Here is an 18607-nt window from a genome sequence, read left to right as displayed (position 1 = left end):
TGCAGAAAACGTTCATGTTTGACAAAGACAATTGAGAAGCTTTATAAACAAATACAGCACGGTGTACACTGGACAGTCATTTGCATTTCTTACTATCCACAAAACAGCATGTAAATGCTTTGTTTAAGGGAACTGTAAATTTCCATGTTACATATAGATTAGATATTACAGTGTAATATATATCTGTTTATTACAGTAGCAGCTGATTTAGTTAGATTTAAACAGGGTTGAGGTGTAGATTTTGCTGTTAAGCAAAATACACTGAGACACTTAAGTAGAAAATGATATCTATAGGACTGATGTATTAGGTTGTACTAGATATTGAGACTCACCCTGTTTCTTCCTTCTTTCGGGATGTGTTATCAAGAAAGATGATGTCCCTCACATTTATTCCGTGATACTACTGTATATCAGAGACTACATTACAGTGCCGAATGACAACAGGGGAAAGACTTTTAAATTGCATGGGATTAATCAAGGGTGGAGAGATCCTTTACATGAGATATTGACTTTACAACAATTGGAATGTGGTGTGATTCTCACATAGGACAATTACCATCAAGGACTCAATATGTTCAAGTGTCAACTGATTGTGTTTGTACATGTTTGTTTACCTGATAATGTGTATTACCTTAGCGGTAGAAAGGTAATGAATGAATGCCTTTTATATTTATAAAAATCAAGGGTGGATTGTGATGGGAGTTCAGAAAATGGTTGCTGAAAGCCATATTGTGCGTAATGATTTTATAAATGTATAAGGCATCAGATAATGGTCAAGATATTAGAAGGGATAGTTATGGTGAAATGTATGTGTATATACATTTCACAAGGTTTTTGACAGAAAGAGGCTAAGCATAGGACAAGGTCTCTCTGGCCAGACATACTGTACTTAAGCCTCAGTCAACATGCTCTAACCTTCCATTAATCTAAGCATACACCATAAAACACCATAAAATAGTCAAGTATTGTTGGGATGTCCAACATTCATAATTGAGGCAACAGTGTCTATTCTTTCTTTTACTTTTATATAGATTTCCAGATGACCTTTAAACTTGTTAAATGATTATGCATGAGTTTTCTTCCTATATAAAGCTGTAATGTGTCAGTATACATTCAGCCTAGAGCTTACACAATCAGCCTGCAGCCTATGGTCGAGGCCTATTGTATGAGATCTCAAGGTGTTGGAGGGGGCTCCTGGGAGGAAAAGCCATTTATGTTCTAAGTAGATGATCTGTCAAGAAATTTAAGTATTTTTCCTTTTACTTTGTAATAAATATCTTTCTAACATATATTGTTTGTGCGGCTTGATTAATCTCTTTGTATCCAAAGAATCTTATCTCGTTCCACCGAGAACAGTGGTTTACATAAAAAAAACAGAAAACTGTGGAATCTTATGGTTTACAAAGACATTTTGTAATCAATATCTACAATATAAAATATACATCGCAATATTAGATGCCACTACTGTCTTTGTAAAATTAGTTCCTCTGAGCAATAACAGACACCCACGCGAGCAAAACTGCGAGCAAACGCTAGTATGTATATATATTTATATCACATCACACTGCTCATTACCGACAGAACAGCGCATGCACAGAAAAAAATTCCCCTACTGTAGGTGTTATCGGAATTCCGAAATCAACACCAACTGAACTCCTCAGGGACAGCGTGTTAAAGCAACCGCTGTCCCTGCATACTAAAATGCTGAATAACAGCCATAAAAATTGGCCATTGAAAAAAAGTTGTGACGATGTTGTCCAATAATATTCGGGACAACAACGCCAGTAATACTGAATAGAGGCGTATTTATTAATCAATTCTGCACTTATATGTGTAAACTATTGTTCCAGCATGTTTAACGGGCAGAATAAAGTATCATTTATATGAAACCAATAAAGAAAACAGGACATATGGTAGATATCTCCTGCTTTCTGTCTGCCTGCCCTGCCCATGCCGTAGCTATCCCTGTACTGCAATTTTCTTTGGGGACTGAATTTATCAAGAGGAATGGGTATGAAATACCGCTGGCCGACATCAGCAGAGTTCCGAGCAGCGGAAGCCCGACAGCGCTGGAAATCCCGATCGTGGATAGGTGAGTATCTACTAACCTAACCCTCCTTAGGGGTGCCTAACCCTAACTTCCCCCCAAGTGCCTAACCCCCCCTCTAAGTGCCTAACCCTAACCACCCCCTTCCCCGCTGCCTAAACCTAAGTCCCCCGGGGAGGTGCCTAACCCTAAGTCCCCCCGGGGGTGCCTAACCCTCCCGGGGGGGTGCCTAACCCTAAGTCCCCCCCCAGGGAGCCCTAAACCTAATCCTTCCCCCCGCGGCTGTCCGCTTGCGGCGCCCAGCATCACTACAATCGGGATGCCGGGCTACCGGCGTCGGGGAAATGCGGGCGTCTACATCTAGACGCCCGGCATTTCACCCTTGCCGCGATATGACAGTCGGGAAGCTGGCTGCCGGTATTTAGGCAGTCGGCTTCCCGATTGCTTCCCTATCAAGATACATAGAGCAAAGTTTTTCGGATCTTGCCAGCATGGGTTAACAACGTCTGTAGATGGCATTATCCCATTGACTGCAATGAAGCTACTCTGCCGGAGAGAGATCTAGTGATCCCTCTCCGGGGGGCTGCAGGAAGCCACGCTGCACATTGCAAAATGTCCGCATTTTGCATGTTCAGCTTATGATTTATGTGTAAATTCTCATTAAAATCTGCAAAACATTTCTCTGGACTGAACATTCAGATAACAGCAATAGGAGGAGTATGAATCAACTAAATAATTATTTTTATTTAATAAAATTACAGAAAAAAAATGGAAAAAGTCTTATGTCAAATTAAAACCTAACAATACTCGTTGCAGCATATTCGTTTCAGTTTCAGAACTACATCAGTTGGACAGTTCATCTTGCGCACAGAAAAAAAAGGTGGAACGAAATTCTAATCACCGGAGCCTGTGGAATGGTTTGTTCAATCACTAGTTCTTTTTTTTTTATTATAACAATAGCTGCACATGTCCAACGCTTTAAAGAATGCAACGTATATTTCACTACATTTGCTTAAAGGCAGAATACAATTGCTTTATCTACGCTACAGTATGCAAATAAACTGGTAAACGATCACGCCCAAAAAAGGGGAGGAAGAGGGAAAGAAATAAGGCGGCTCTGTAAAAGCTGGTGACGAGGAGGAAGTGCTCTGTTCCCAATCCCCTTCATACACAGTCACTCCCATGTCCTGCTTCTGTCATAAAAACGGTGACACAGTGCAGATTGCGGAAGACTCCGAACAGCAGAGCAGACTTTGCATGATGATGATGGTTTCTGACACCCCAGGAAGCTCTGGCACCAGTAAAAGGACAGGGGTGTCAATGTTGGAGGCAGCTCGCTCCCGTTACGAGAGCTTACAAATCTCTGATGACCTCTTTGGGGAGTCGGGAGACGACAGCAGCGGAAACCCATTTTACAGCACCTCCTCAGACTCCGGTTCTTCAAGTGAAGGCGGTTCCTCCGAGGATGATGATGATGGACAATGTGGAGGTGATCAATCTAGCTTTGGGGAAGGGAGAATAGATAATCATGCAGAGTCTGGTGGCTTTTTATCCAGGCAAGGGACAGCTGATTTAAAAGTGGCAATGCAAGAACGGAACAGAGTAAAGAGTAGAGGTAAAGATGGAGATGGTTTGATTCTTAGTGAAAATGCCAAAGATAACATGCATGAAGGTGAAATGAAGAATGTGAGTGATGTGCCCTGCCAGAATTCACAGCAAAGACTTGGAGAAGGCCTGGAAGATGAGAAGGGCTGGTCTTACACCCTCAAAGATGTACCCACCCCTATCTTCAAGGAGACAAGCGGTAAGAAACTGCAGATAAGGAATTTTTGTTAAAAATGGCCTCAACTGTCAATCCAGCTCAGGCCTAAGGATAGACAGATAGATAGACACTTTCTCCATATGATCATATACTTTCTCCAGCTCTGATTTAAGCAATGTTTCGAAGGTTTAACAGAATTTTTCTATTATTTTATTTTGTCTCTAGAAGGTTTTTTTTTATAAAACAAAGAACAAATATAATGCATATGCTATTGTTAAATATTTTCTATTATCACTCTAACACTGTATATAGCACTTACTGCACCTGTTCTGAATCTCCTGTCATCTTTGGTGGGCTGGCCATAGTAAATCCCTCTGCGACTTAAAAAGGCTTCTTGTGGCTTTAACCCATTAGTGAGAAAGTATATAGATGCTTAACTCTGATGTCAACTAGAGTGTATGTAGAAGATATTTAGAAATATTCTTGAGGTTGCATCTCCCAAAAAATGTACCATAGTGAAAGGAAATGTGGGTACTTGTGTACGTTACGGACTCATTGCAGAGAGAACCCAATGAATGTTTTAGATGGTACTTGTGTACTTTACGTACAAGTACCGAAAGTTGTCCCCACCTAAAGAAGAAAGTTGTGCTACGTTCGCCACAAGGTTATATTCCCCCTCTTATGCCCACTTGGATGGTAGAGAATGATGCTGGACACTGGCTGATGATGTCAGGGTCCTCTCCATGCAGGGCATTTAGACATTACCATTATTGATAATAATAATGAGTGTAGGACACTTGGGTTCTCTCTGCAATGAGTCTGTGAAGTACACAAGTACCGAAATGTTAAAATAATGTATATGAATAAAAAACAGTCATCTGGTTTGTGTTGCAAAATATTTTGGAGTGAAGTAATACTCCTCTTTTCCTGCTAAATCTATAAAACCATGTTATCGAAGTTATTGTATTTCATGTATATTGAACGTCTTAACAATCTAGATTTGCAATGATGGATTTAAGTGATAAAAATGCTACATAGCATACAAAGCTCTGTCCCAATGTTTAAACATACAGGTCTCTGTACTATAATAGGGTGTCACTGATTAAGAATGGGCTCGTAGCAGCTATTGTATTATTCTCCTTTATTTATATGATGACACAAGGGTTCCACAGCGCCTAACAAAGTACATAAACAAAAACAAGAAAACAGTGTACAATACAATGCTTGACAAATTCATGGTTTATACACATTGCTACATTAGAGGTCATAATAATCAAATAAGCAGCAGGGTGGTAGAAACCAAGGATTAGGTGTCTTTGTATGATCGTATAAGTAAGGGAAGGAAAATCACATGTTTACAAGAGGGCCCTACTCGTAAAAGCTTGCATTCTAAACGGGAGGGGCAGACAGACAGGAGTGACACAGATGGGGACATTGAACATGGGGGAGTGGGTTAAGATGAGGGTCTTGTTAGTTTCTTTCAAGTTTTGTAGAGAATTGGAGAGTTGTATAAGGAGAGGGAGAGTATTCCAGAGGTAGGGAGCAGCACAGACAAAATCTTCGATGTGGGAGTGGGAGGAAGTAACAAGTTGGCAGGAGAGGCGGCATTCATTAAAGTAGCGAAGAGGGCAGGCTAAGGTGTGAAGAGAAAGAAGGTCAGAGATGTAACTGGGATAGTATTGGGTGAGTGCTTTGTGAGTGTGATAAGCTTGAATTGGGTTTGGAAGGGGAAGGGGAGCCAGTGTAGGGCTTTCAAGGAGAGGGAAGGCAGATGTAGTACATTTGGAGAGAAAAATGAGCCGGGCAGCAGCATTGAGGACCAATTGGAGTGGAGAGAGGTGGGTGTCAGGGAGACCAGGCAGGAGGAGATTATCCAATCTGGATATGACCAGTGAGTGGATGAGGATCTTAGTAGCATCCAGGGTGAGAAAGGGTCTATCCTGGAAATATTTTTGAGATGAAAATGGCAGGACTGTAAGAGGTACTAAATGTGTGGTTAGAAGGAGAGGTAGGAGGGTTATGCTATCAATAGATAATGAAATTGTGGGAGGTGAAGTTTGTGGGAGGGCGGGAAGATGATCAGCTCAGGCTTAGACATGTTAAGTTTAAGAAAGTGCTGGGAGACATCCAGGAAGATATAGCAGAGAGACAGTTGGAGATACGAGTGAGGAGAGCGGTGGAGAGGTCAGGTGATGAAAGGTAGATAGATCTGAGTGTCATCAGCATAGAAATAGTATTGGAAGTCAAAAGAGCTGATGAACTCACCTAAAGAGGACGTATAGAAGGAGAATAGAATAGGTCCAAGAACAGAACCTTGGGGGACACCTACTGTTAGCGGAAATGGGGAGGAATTGAAGTCATGAGAGGAGACAGAAGGAATGTCAGAGAGGTAGAACAACAGACAGCAGGGGGCAGTATCACGTAGAATGAGAGAGTGAAGGATTTGTAGGAGGAGAGGGTGGTCCACAGTGTCAAAAGCAGCTGAGACGTCGAGGAGAATGAGCAGAGAGTAGTGGTCCTTTGAGAACATTGCTGACTTTCGTGAGGAGAGTTTCAGTGGAGAGGACGGAAGCCAAACTGAAATGGGTCAAGCAGGGAGTGGGAGGAAAGTAAGGCGGTAAGGTGGTTGTAGACAATCTGCTCAGTAATCTGCCTTGGAGGGAGATTTCCTCCACCGATGCTCAGAGGTTTGTGAGCACTTTTGTAGGTATCTGGTGCATTTGGAGTGTCAGGGTACAGGTGTGGATCTGTGAGGGTGAGTAGTGATTGCCAGGGCAACAGAGTCAAGAGCAGATAGGCAAGTGGCTTGTTCAGGTCAGAACAGACATAATGGAGGAGAGAAGCGAGTCAAGCAGGAAGGATATGGTGGAAAGGTATATCTTTAGCCTCAATGTTCCACATAGTGATGGTAGCCTTGGGAGGCAGAGGTGGAGGAGTGAGGAATAATTTGAAAGAGAAGATGATGGTCAGAAAGGGGAAATGGTGAATTGGTGTGATCGGAAATATCACAACAGTAGCGAATACCAGATCAAGAGAGTGCCAAACTATGATATGAGGTTAATGAGTTTAGAGGTAGAGGGTTCTGTGCGGATATCAATAGGTGTATTGACGTTGCCTTAGATGAAAAAGGAGAGATCTGAAGTGGGGGAGCCAGGAAGCAAAGTTGTCAAGAAATTTGGAGGGAGGACCAGGGGGATGATAAATAACAGTTACTCGAAGGTGAACAGGTTGAAGAGGCGTATAGCATGAACCTTGAATAAAGATAGTTAAAGGGATATTTCTTATGGAATGAGTAGCTAGGAGTAACCAGAAGATAGAAGGACCGGGGTGTGTGAGAGAATGCGAGGCTCCCATAGGAGAGAGCTGTGGGAGAAGTGGTGTCTGAGGGAGAAATCCAGGTTTCAGTAATGGCTAGGAGATTCAAGGAGTTGGAGATAAAAAAGTCATGGGTGGGGACCATTTTGTTACAGACAGATCTGAATATAAACACTCTTGATAAATATAATTTTCATTTTTGCTTGTTTGCATTGTTACCTATGTTTACACATGCTTTAATATTTCTTTGCAGTGTTTTTGGGGTTTTGGAGGATGTTGCAATCCCATGCCCTGGAGGGGGATGCAAGCTGTGTTTTCTTATATGTGGTCAGTTTAACACTGCTTCGTAGGCTGTTCTCCTCTAAACAGCATTGGCTTCAGTTGTATTATCGGCGACCAAAATTCTAAATATTACTGTAATTGTTTCTTCTATTTACATTGCTATTTATGTTCATATTCCCCATGCCCCCCTTCTTGTTTGCTGTGTTCAGGGTCCTATGTCCCCTGTCCTGCTCGCTGGGACTGAACTTGGGTAATTGTGATTAGAGTTTTAGGTTGGGTGTTTCCTAGGCAGGGTATAGAATGATGTTTTCTTCCACCCTTGATAACTCACAGGGGTACATCAATGAAGCGTTTCTTAAAATTCTTAACCTGGAACGAGGAGTGGTTAAACATGCCCATTACACGTAATAAGGTATTAAGTAATCTGAAATTCCACCTTGATGTTTTTTTCTTACAGGAATCCCATTGGAAAAATGGGGACCCAAACATTTTATGAGACACTTGGGTGATGGATCACAGTAGTGCTTCCTTTACCACTAAGAAACCGGGTGTTATTCCATTTAGTAACTCTCTGTCCTATACCATAATGGATGAGTGGGCTGACAGGGGAGATCCGTTTCTATATTTACAAGTCTCTATTGAACAAGAGTTAATTACTTTAAGTTTTGTGTATGCCCCTCCAGGTCCCAATGCTCCCTTTTTTTTGGGGTATATATGCTGCCCTACAAGGGAGGGTTCCCTGACACATGGAGGGGATTTTAATATGGCTATGATATCTACAATGGATGCTTCAAGGGTCCTGGAATCACGGGGCAGTCAGCGCACCTTCAACGCTATCACTACTTCAGATTTAGATCGGGTGCATAAAAACTAATCGCTTTAAAACAATTCCTTTTGTATAAGTGTTTTGCTGCTCCTACGGAGTATTTCTGTAATACTGCCAATAAAGTTACTGAATAGTGTTATTATATAATTACAAAGGAGCTCAGAAAAACAATTTAGTCAATTTAATAAAAAATTTACATAAATACATATACGTTTAGAAGTACTTTGCCATGTATAATAACACAAAATACACTCAGATACAATCAGTTTTCAGTTCTCCATTAATAATGGTAAATATCAGATGTAAAGAATGTAATATAACGTGTAATAATGCAAGAAAAGAGTCCACCTTGTATAAGCCCAATTCAGGGCAGCTATCTTATGTCCTTGTTTAGTAATAAGGATTCAACAGCTGATAGTCTACATACCTTTTTCTCCAAAAAATGCCAGGTAGGGCACTTAACTCTACCTCACAATATCCAGACTAGTATGCCCACGGGGTATTGCGGTATTGATGAGTTAGCAGTCTAGAGAGGAACACTTTCACCTCTCTCTTATAGGTCTTACCGCTCCCTTGTGTTAAATCAATGTGGGTTATATTCTCCCCGCTCTCTCAATGCTGTAAAGCAGCCTGGTGGTGTCCGGCAGTGTCGATCTCCGGGAGGGAGTGTGCAGGCAATCTTGGTTCTCTGGATGGTAGATCAAAGGATTAAATAAACGTCTGTGAAACTTCTTACAGGCAATAGCAGACAGGCGGATATCCCTTGTTCCTTAACGTGTTTCTCCGCTGGTATCGGGTAGCGGTTTCCTCAGAAGGCAAAAAGTGTATAATATACAGTATATATATCTCCTGAATGCACTATATGTTGTTTTTAATATCTGTACTTGTAATTCTTTTCCTTTTTCTTACTGCAAAGCAAATATATATTGTATATTTCGATTTTTCAATAAAGTATATTTAAAAAAAAGTTTTAATACTGTTATCGTATGACTAATATTTTATTTTATTGATTTGTACAATACATTTGTTTGGAACAAACTAGTATTTTTTTTTATACAATTGTATCAGTACCGCTTTTATCTCTTGATACAGTTTATTTTTATTGATTATACGGATCACTAGGCATCCATAGGTTTTTCTTTTTTTCACAGCGTTTAAGAAGTTACGTTACTCACATTGGTCCTGATTCAGATCCATACGCAAATGCCATCGCAGCTGCGATTTCTCAAGGATCACAATAGCGATTATATGCTAATAACTCACCCACCATCCAGTTCAGAGGCGCCTACTGAAAGCATATCACACCCGCCGCTCACGCATAAAACCTGAAACATCGAAAGCATCAAATGCAGATCAGGCAGCCATCAGTCTTTTAAGCTGTCACTGACACAGCAGGTCTCAGAGGGCTCTCTTGCAGCGAGCATGGACGCAGTGGCTAATTTATGCACACCCAGAAAACAGTGTTTAAACAGTCAGAAATGCCTACGATTATCTAACCTTCCACCATATCCTTACCCAAACGCTGACTACCTGTCGCTCACTTTGCGAGTGAATTCTATGTGTGGGTGTTCGCAAAACAAACAATGTGAGTGCACAGTGCGGCTTTCAAGCACAATGGCTAACAATCGCTCAAACTATGTAAATATCGGCATTAGGTACAGATCTTAATCAGGCCCATTATTCCTTAATTACTTATTTAACAAATTGGGGCTGATTCTGAGTGAGACTCATTCACACCCACTGCTTGGCTGTAGATGCCTGCTTACTACATAATAGTATTGCAAGAATCTGCTTATGTATAGTAAGAATCTGTGAGACTGCATGTGGAAGCCTATCCCTCCCATTGTTCTTATGTCCGTTGCCTTTATCTTTAGTATCTGTACTAACTGTGCCTATACACTTAGCGATATTTTACCTGATCTGGCCGATTCCGACGCATTGGAGCGACAGATTGTGTAAAATATGCCCAAATCATGAGTCCCCACTCACGATCATTATGCGCATCCCCGCTGGTCGCACATCGCATCTTCAGAGCTTAGGGCAGATCTGCCAATCTGGGACACAATCCACTGGAAAAAGTCTGGATGCACGATAGATCGTTTGTAAATTGGACACTTTAAACATCAAATCGTGTGCAGGGCTGCCGGGGAGGAGTTTCAAGGGAAATCATACACATCGTGGGATCGTGAGCACATCGCCAAGTGTGTAGGCACCTTTACACCAGCCCTGTTTTGTCTGTCAACAGACAAATTAATTCATATGTACTAGCGTTCTCTGGCCTTGATTCAGAGCCGGACGCTGTGACAGAGCGCTAGCTCTGAATCAGGGCCGTCCCTCTGTTTTTTTTGAGCGGCCTCCTGGCCGCTCATATAGCTGTGGGCGTCTTCCGCAAGCCCTGGAGTGCTTTTGGCTCTATCAGAGCCGAGAGCACTCCCACTGACATCACTTGTGATGTCAGTGGGGCCGGCCCCAGACGGTAGGCGTTCCCATGGGAACGCCTCCGTCTGGCCAGCCATGCCCTGAGCACGCCCACCAAAGGGGGCGTGCTGTCACTCACCATCGACAGCACGCCCCCTTTGTAGCGAGACCCGGAGCGACGGCTTGGCCATCGCTATCCGGGTCTCGCACATGCGCACGACGGAGCCGGCTCCCTCGTGCACATGCGCACTGGGCCAACATTGACCCACTTGCGAACGCTCAGCGCTTGCAAGCGGGTCTGAATCAGGCCCTCTGTCCATAACCAGGCGCATGCACAAAAGCCGATTTCTTTTTCTGGTCAAGCACATTAAGCTAAAATCAACAAGATAGATGCGCATTGCAACTGATGTGCAATTCAGAATCAGCCCAATCAGCACATGTGTGGATAGGACACCTCTACAAAGTAACAGAAACACACCCATAAATATAAAATGACAACAGAAGTTCTTTCCTCCGGAGATTTCTAGAGACAAATGATTTTTGAGCATTTTCATTAAAAAATAAACAGGAAAAGTATCTTTGATTAAGTTTAAAATCCTGCAACTAGCGATCAGCCCATAAAATGTCATATCATATAAAAATTTAAAATATATTTTTCAACCTCCCTGTAGTACGTGCAAAAGATACGCCTCCTAAGAGACACAGGACCTCATTCAGACCCACTCGCAAGCGGGTCGATGTTTAGGCCCTCTCTCGCTCCGGAGCTCACTACAAAAGGGGCGGCTGTCGATGTTGATCGACAGCTTGCCCCGTTTTGTAGGCGTGGCGGGAGGGTGGTTTCACAAACTGAGGCGTTCCTTAAGGAACGCCTGCCGTTTTGTGGGCGGCCGCACTGACATCAGCTGTGATGTCAGTGGGGAGCTTCCTGCTCGATCAGAGCAGGTAACTCCCTGGGGCTTGCGGTTGCCGAGGCCCAACCTTAGGGTCTCGTCGCAAGCCCCGATGGACGCGATGATCTTGACCATCGCGACCATCAACCTGGTCGGTCGCTAAAGCTGTGGGTGGTAACCCACAGCTTAGCTAGCGACCAGGAGGCCGCACTTCAAAACCCAAGCGTCCGCCCACATTCAGAACGACCGCTCGCATTTTGCGAGCGCCTCTGAATGAGAGCCACAGTTTGCTGATCTGCATAAGCTACATTTGTCGAACTACACACTTACTGAGCTTTGCTACATTTTAGAGCCCCTTCACACCCTCATACTGCTTCCCCGGTCAAAACAAGCAGAATGCATTCTGCTTTGAAATGGCACATTTACATTCATTAGCTTTCTGCAAATTCACTCAAGAGACTCCAACACCTATTGCCGTATAGCTCACTCTGCAAACCACACTATAAATCTACCATTTAATTGTGGAAATAACCGTTACTGCATTGCACTGCCTCTATTTGGAAATATCCAAAATGGTGAGTTTTGGTAAAGATGGAGCAGTATCTTGTACTGAATGTTTGATTAAGGGGGAATTAAGGGGGAATTCAATTAGCTGCGATAAAGCAATAACTTGTCGCGCGTTAAGTGAAATTGTCACACAATGGGTGGGATAACTTATGCGTCGCCAATGCGTGCTCCTATTCTCCGTGCAGTTCAATTGCAAAAGTCAAATTGTGGCATTCGCACTGCTTTTACCCGCGATAAGTGTAAAAAAAGGCCAAATTATACAGGAAAACAGTATAGAAGTGTATTAGTGGCCCTGATAAAAGTCTGTGGGGTTCTTAAATTGTGTCAAACGGCTGTTATATGCATTTTTCTAATACAGTCAAATAATGATAGAAAGCATGTTTTTTTGCAATATAAATGTTCTTCTTAAATTGGGGGTGTATAAAAATGCCTATAAATATATGTTTGTGTCATTTAAATACACTTTAAATAAACCCCCTTCAAAATATGTCTTTAGCAACCACCTGCAACCTTAAAAACACCTATCCCACTCCTATAGCACCCCCATATACCTGTCCCACATCAATTAACCCATTTTCTTGTACTTTGCTCTTTATTACCCCAAAAAAGACATGTCATTATAGGGCAAATTAAGCTAATTAAAAAATTATTTTTGGCTAATTAGTTATTAAGGAGGGAGTCTTGGTGGTTCTAAACAAAGGGCCTGATTCAGACCCGCTCATAGCGCTCGCAAGCTGGTCGATGGTGGCCCAGTGTGCATGCAACGTGTGTGCACAAGCCCCGGAGCGAGTGAGATCTTCACTCGCTCCGGAGCTCACAGTAAAACAGGGCGGCTGTCGCCATTTTGTCGGCGGGTATGGGGGGTGGCTGAACAAACGGAGGCCTTCCCGAAGGAACGCCTGCCGTTTGTGGGCGGCCCTACTGACATCACTCGTGATGTCAGTAGTGGACTTCCGGCTCTATTAGAGCTGGAAGTCTACTTGGCATTGCGAGTGCAGAGACCCTACCACAAGGGTCTCCTCGCAATGCCGATGGTCGCGATAATCGCAATCATCACCAGGCCGCTCACACAAGCTGTGGGTCACCCACAGCTGTGCGAGCGGCCTGGAGGCCGGAATTAAAAAATATAGGGACGCCCTGATTCAGAGCGAGTGCACGCAAATAGCGTGCGCCTCTGAATCAGGTCCAAAGTCCCAACATTTCTACCTTAAAATAGGGATTTTCTCCAACTTATCACCTGCTCAAGCGGTGGTGAAAACCAATTCGCTATGGAGAATACGCATTTGCGAAAACCGCTGCGAAGCCGTTTTTTTGCAACTAATTGAATTCCCCCCTATGTTATGTAACGCCTAGTTTGCATATGTTGTGTGGTGCAGTATTTCTTGACTACATAGACTGGCAGTATAGAAGCACACAAGGATAGTGCACCTATCACTACATCTCTCCCTAATAGTTTTTGCAGGGTGTTTCTCTCTCCCCTCCATTGCTTGCTATTATATTTTTTCCAGCAATTGTGAATGATAGATGCAAAGTAGATAAGCATATGGAGTCAGTCATAATTCCATTCCTTATTCAACTATGTTATAATATTATCCAGAGAATATAAAAGAACAGTAACTAGAAACAAGTTATCACCACACATATATATAAGGTGAGTAAAGGTAGAGGTAAAGTATATAAAGAGATGTAGATAAATAATAAAACAAACAATAAGTAGTGGTTACAGTATTTTAAATTTTAAAACACTTTATTTCTATAAGCACATCTTTATTTTTATTTTAAAAATGTTTTAAATTTTAATATTTCACCTTATTTAGGATTCCTGATGACATTATGAATGAAGATTTTAAAATAGACATACTAAAATTAGATTTTAACTGTATTTACAGTAGCTACTCCATCTCTCTAAAGTTTTCTCTTTCCTAGATTTGTAAGGCGCGTAAATATAGTGCCATGTCCTTTGTGGTGTGGTCACATTCCCCAGTTGATGACTACATGCAGTGCTGTAACAAACCAGCACTATGTCCTGTGCCAGCCCTGCTCCCCTGATGTAATTACGTTACACCTACGGGTTGGGTGCGTTACAGTAAACAGAGCCTTTCAGCATTTTAAGAATGCTGTGGGTGGCTCTATGGTAACACTAGTGACTGTAGGGTGCCATTCCCAACACACTGCAAGCCACATGCAGGTCCCGTGGGACAGAGACAGTGCCACCCATTGGGCTCTGCGCAGCGACACCACTTGCACGCCCCTAGTTACAGCACTGACTACATCTTCTCAATGGCTGGTTACCCCCCTTCAGTGAGCCCCTGCTATTGCATTCCCCTTGTGGGCCCTTCTTGCATCAGTCCAACACTGCCAGTCACTCCCATTGACATACATAATGAAGTGCTGGGAGTGGGGGCTTCAGTGTCCTTGAACTGTGGTTGTTTTAATTTTTTTCAGGAAGACTACAGGTGCCAGTAGGTCTTTAATGTCTGTGTATGTTGCCAGACCAGGCTGAGAGGTCCAGGACTGGTTACTAGTTTTGGAGGGGACCCCACACATTTTTTAAAGATGTAACTATTTAATGTCTTTATTGGCCAAATTATACAAGTTAAACCTCTCCAAGTGTGTGATCATTCATTGGGAGGGTTGTACCAGAATTTCTGCACCGTGCCCCAACATTTTTACCTTAAAATAAAGGTTTGCTCTACCTTTTCACCTGCTCAAGGGGTGCGCACAAAAAAATGTGAATTTCTTCCGAAAAAGCAATGCGAGTTTGGAATTAGAAGGCAACTAAAATTCACTGTGAGACGGCTTGCAGGACCCAACTCACACATAATTGGATTGACCCCAATATTACGTGCATGAAGCAGATTAGAATGAAGATAAATTATAACTTTCCTAATTTTATTTTATCAAAAGGACTAAGGGATCTGAACAGCTGTTCCCTAGATAAGGAATGCCAAAAGGAGCGTATTTCCATGTATTTAAAATATGTTAGGGATTATGTATCTATCTGAAATGGTGATTAAAGCTGCTGAAGTATTCCCATTAGTGAAATCATATACTAATTTAGGTCCCCTGTCAGTTTTCCTCTATAGCTGGGAACACACTACACAATTATTGGGCTGGTCAGCTGATAATTGTATGTTCGGCACGATAATTGTATAGTGCATATGAAGGAGCGTTAGCCGATTAAATGGCTTCAAATGCTCCTGGAAACAATCGGATTGGGAAGTCGCATCTTTTGAGCTTCACAGAGATCAACGGAAAGTACATACTGAGCAAGAAATTGTTAAGTGTGTACGGGTGTGCACCAATCCAATAATTGCTCCATCGGATCAGAGAGTTTATCGGATCAGCAGCACCCGTCGCATAGTGTATACTAGCTTTAGAGTGATTACTGACCCACTGCCAAACCGGTCATGCTGGAGGATGTTGCAGGCAGCAGAACGTTCTCCTTGACATCTCCAGACTCTGTCACGTCTGTCACATGTGCTCAGTGTGAACCTGCTTTCATCTGTGAAGAGCACAGGGCGCCAGTGGCAAATTTGCCAATCTTGGTGTTCTCTGGCAAATGCCAAACGTCCTGCACGGTGTTGGGCTGTAAGCACAACCCCCACCTGTGGACGTCGGGCCCTCATACCACCCTCATGGAGTCTGTTTCTGACTGAGCAGACACATGCACATTTGTGACCTGCTGGAGGTCATTTTGCAGGGCTCTGGCAGTGCTCCTTCTGTTCCTCCTTGCACAAAGGCGGAGGTAGCGGTCCTGCTGCTGGGTAGTTGCCCTCCTACGGCCTTCTCCACGTCTCCTGATGTACTGGCCTGTCTCTTGGTAGCGCCTCCATGCTCTGGACACTACGCTGACAGACACAGCAAACCTTCTTGCCACAGCTCCCATTGATGTACCATCCTGGATGAGTTGCACTACCTGAGCCACTTGTGTGGGTTGTAGACCCCGTCTCATGCTACCACTAGAGTGAAAGCACCGCCAGCATTCAAAAGTGACCAGAACATCAGCCAAAAAGCATAGGAACGGAGAAGTGGTCTGTGGTCACCACCTGCAGAACCACTCCTTTATTGGGGGTGGCTTGCTAATTGCCTATAATTTCCACCTGTTGTCTATTCCATTTGCACAACAGCATGTGAAATTGATTGTCAATCAATGTTGCTTCCTAAGTGGACAGTTTGATTTCACAGAAGTGTGAATGACTTGGAGTTACATTGTGTTGTTTAAGTGTTCCCTTTATTTTTTTGAGCAGTGTATATATATATATATATATATATATATACACACAATCTTCCCTAATCCCTGGACCTCCTTTTTCCTGCATTGTAGGGAGTTACTGTCTCTGATCACACTGATCGCCAGAAAATAACTTCTATGTGGGCAAATTGTTGAACTAGGGGACTCCTCTATTTGAATTAAGGGTACCCCATATTTCAACATACTTCAATGGGTAAATAGGGTACTTTCAGTCCCCTAACCCATTCCCTGCACTACTGATTTTGTATTTCTGTAGTGCAGGGCACTTGTGGCGCAATAACTTAATTGACCTGCAGACTCCTCCTAGTGTTTACCAATGGGAGCAAGGTAAGTATTTATTTTACCACTGTAGTATAGATAAAGATTAGGAATACACATTGACCTGTATGTGGAGAACAAGTCCCAGTTGTCATCCGCCCATAAGGGGTTAAGCACTGTTTTTACTGTACTTTGGTTTCTAAGTACAATCAGACAGTATCAACATTAAACTATTTTAACATTTAGCAGCCATTTTTAAAATTCCTGTGCAAAATTATGTCAATCTCTATTCTTCCATTTAAAAAAATACAAAAAGTCATCAAAGTTTGCAGCAAAAAGATATGTACTTATGGTAAAATTAAATAACTATATATATATATATATATATATATATATATATATATATATATACAAACATACATACACTATATACAAAAGTATTCGGACGCACGAAGATTACACCAACAGGGACTGTAATGACATTGTATTCAAATACATATACTTTAATATGGAGTTAGTCCCCCTTTTGCAGCTATAACAGCTCCCACTCTTCTTGGAAGGCTTTCCACAAGATTTTGGAGTGTTTCTGTGGGAATTTGTGCCCATTCATTCTGTAGAGCATTTATGAGGTCAGGCACCGATGTTGGACTAGAGGGCCTGGCTCACAATCTCTGTTCCAGTTCATCCCAAAGTTGCTCGATGGGGTTGAGGTCAGGGCTCTGTGCGGGCCAGGCAAGTTCTTCCACACCGAACTCATCAAACCATGTCTTTATAGTCCTTGCTTTGTTTACTGGGACACAGTCATGTTGGAATAGAAAAGGGTCTTCCCTAATCTGTTGCCACAAAGTTGGAAGCGTAGCATTGTTCAAAATGTTTTGGTATGCTGAAGCATTAAGATCGTCCTTCACTGGAGATAAGGGGCCTAGCTCAAACAATGAAAAACAGCGCTATACCATTATCCCTCTTCCACCAAACTTCACAGTTTGAACAATGAAGTCAGGCAGGTAACGTTCTCCAGGCATCCGTCAAACCCAGACTCACCGAGCAAAAAGAGAAGCGTGATTCGTCACTCCAGAGAACACGTTTCCACTGCTCCAGTCCAGTGTCAGTGTGCTTTACACCACTCCATCCGACGCTTGGCATTGGACTTAATGACTTAGTGATGTGAGGCTTGCATGCAGCTGCTCGGCCATTGAAACCAATTCCGTTAAGCTCCCGTCGCATAGTTTTTGTTCATACATTAATGCCAGTGGAAGTTTGGAACTCTTCAGCTATGAATCAGCAGAGGGTTGGGAACTTTTATGTAAAATGCAATCGTTGACCCCGCTGTGTGATTTTGTGGTCTTTCGCTTTGTGGCTGAGTTACTGTTGTTCCTAAATGCTTCCACTTTCTAATAATGTCACTTACAGTTGACCGTAGAATATCCAGCAGGATTGAAATTTCATGAACCGTCTTGTTGCAAAGGTGGCATCCTTTCACAGTACCACGCTTGAAGTCACTGAGCTCTTCAGAAAGACCCATTTTGTATCAAAAGTTTGCAAATGGAGACTGCATGGCTAGGTGCTTGATTTGTAGCAATGGGTCTGAATAAAACACCTGAGTTCAATAATTAGCAGGAGTGGCCAAATACTTCTGTACATATATATACATGCATACACATATACATACATACACACATCACATCACACACTTGGCAAGATGCACAGCAAATGGTCCGGCGGCCATCTTTGTAAAGGTGGCTGACCGGCTTCAATACAGATTAGGAGAAAGCACTGGAGCGCACTCTTCTCTAACACCCCACCCTTCCCTCGCTGCAATTTTGACCTCCTCATGTAGATTTTTGGGTAAATATCCTGTAATCAAAAACTAGAGAGGAGTTTGGGTTTCACTTGGTTCTTATCTCCAAATTATCCCAAGTTCGTATGTATGTTAATGGATATTCAAACCAGATGAGAACTGGATAGGCAATAAGATGCCATTTTTAGA

At 42.6% G+C, this 18607-nt stretch overlaps 1 protein-coding gene across 1 annotated transcript in view; it reads left to right on the top strand.

Moving 5' to 3' along the window:
- Nucleotides 1-3196: 3196 nt before the first annotated feature.
- Nucleotides 3197-18607, top strand: part of PGBD5 (piggyBac transposable element derived 5) — a 263507-nt gene continuing 248096 nt past the window's right edge. The window contains exon 1 of the mRNA XM_088472489.1: nt 3197-3851. Within this exon, the coding sequence (XP_088328615.1) occupies nt 3230-3851 (622 nt within the window). The 5' untranslated portion in view covers nt 3197-3229. The remainder of the gene's footprint in view (nt 3852-18607) is intronic.

Source organism: Taudactylus pleione, unplaced genomic scaffold, assembly GCF_031769625.1.
Source record: "Taudactylus pleione unplaced genomic scaffold, aTauple2 ptg000125l, whole genome shotgun sequence".
In the NCBI taxonomy this organism is placed as follows: Eukaryota; Metazoa; Chordata; class Amphibia; order Anura; family Myobatrachidae; genus Taudactylus; species Taudactylus pleione.
Note: the sequence above shows the minus strand (reverse complement) of the source record. Positions and strands in the feature narration are given on the sequence as shown.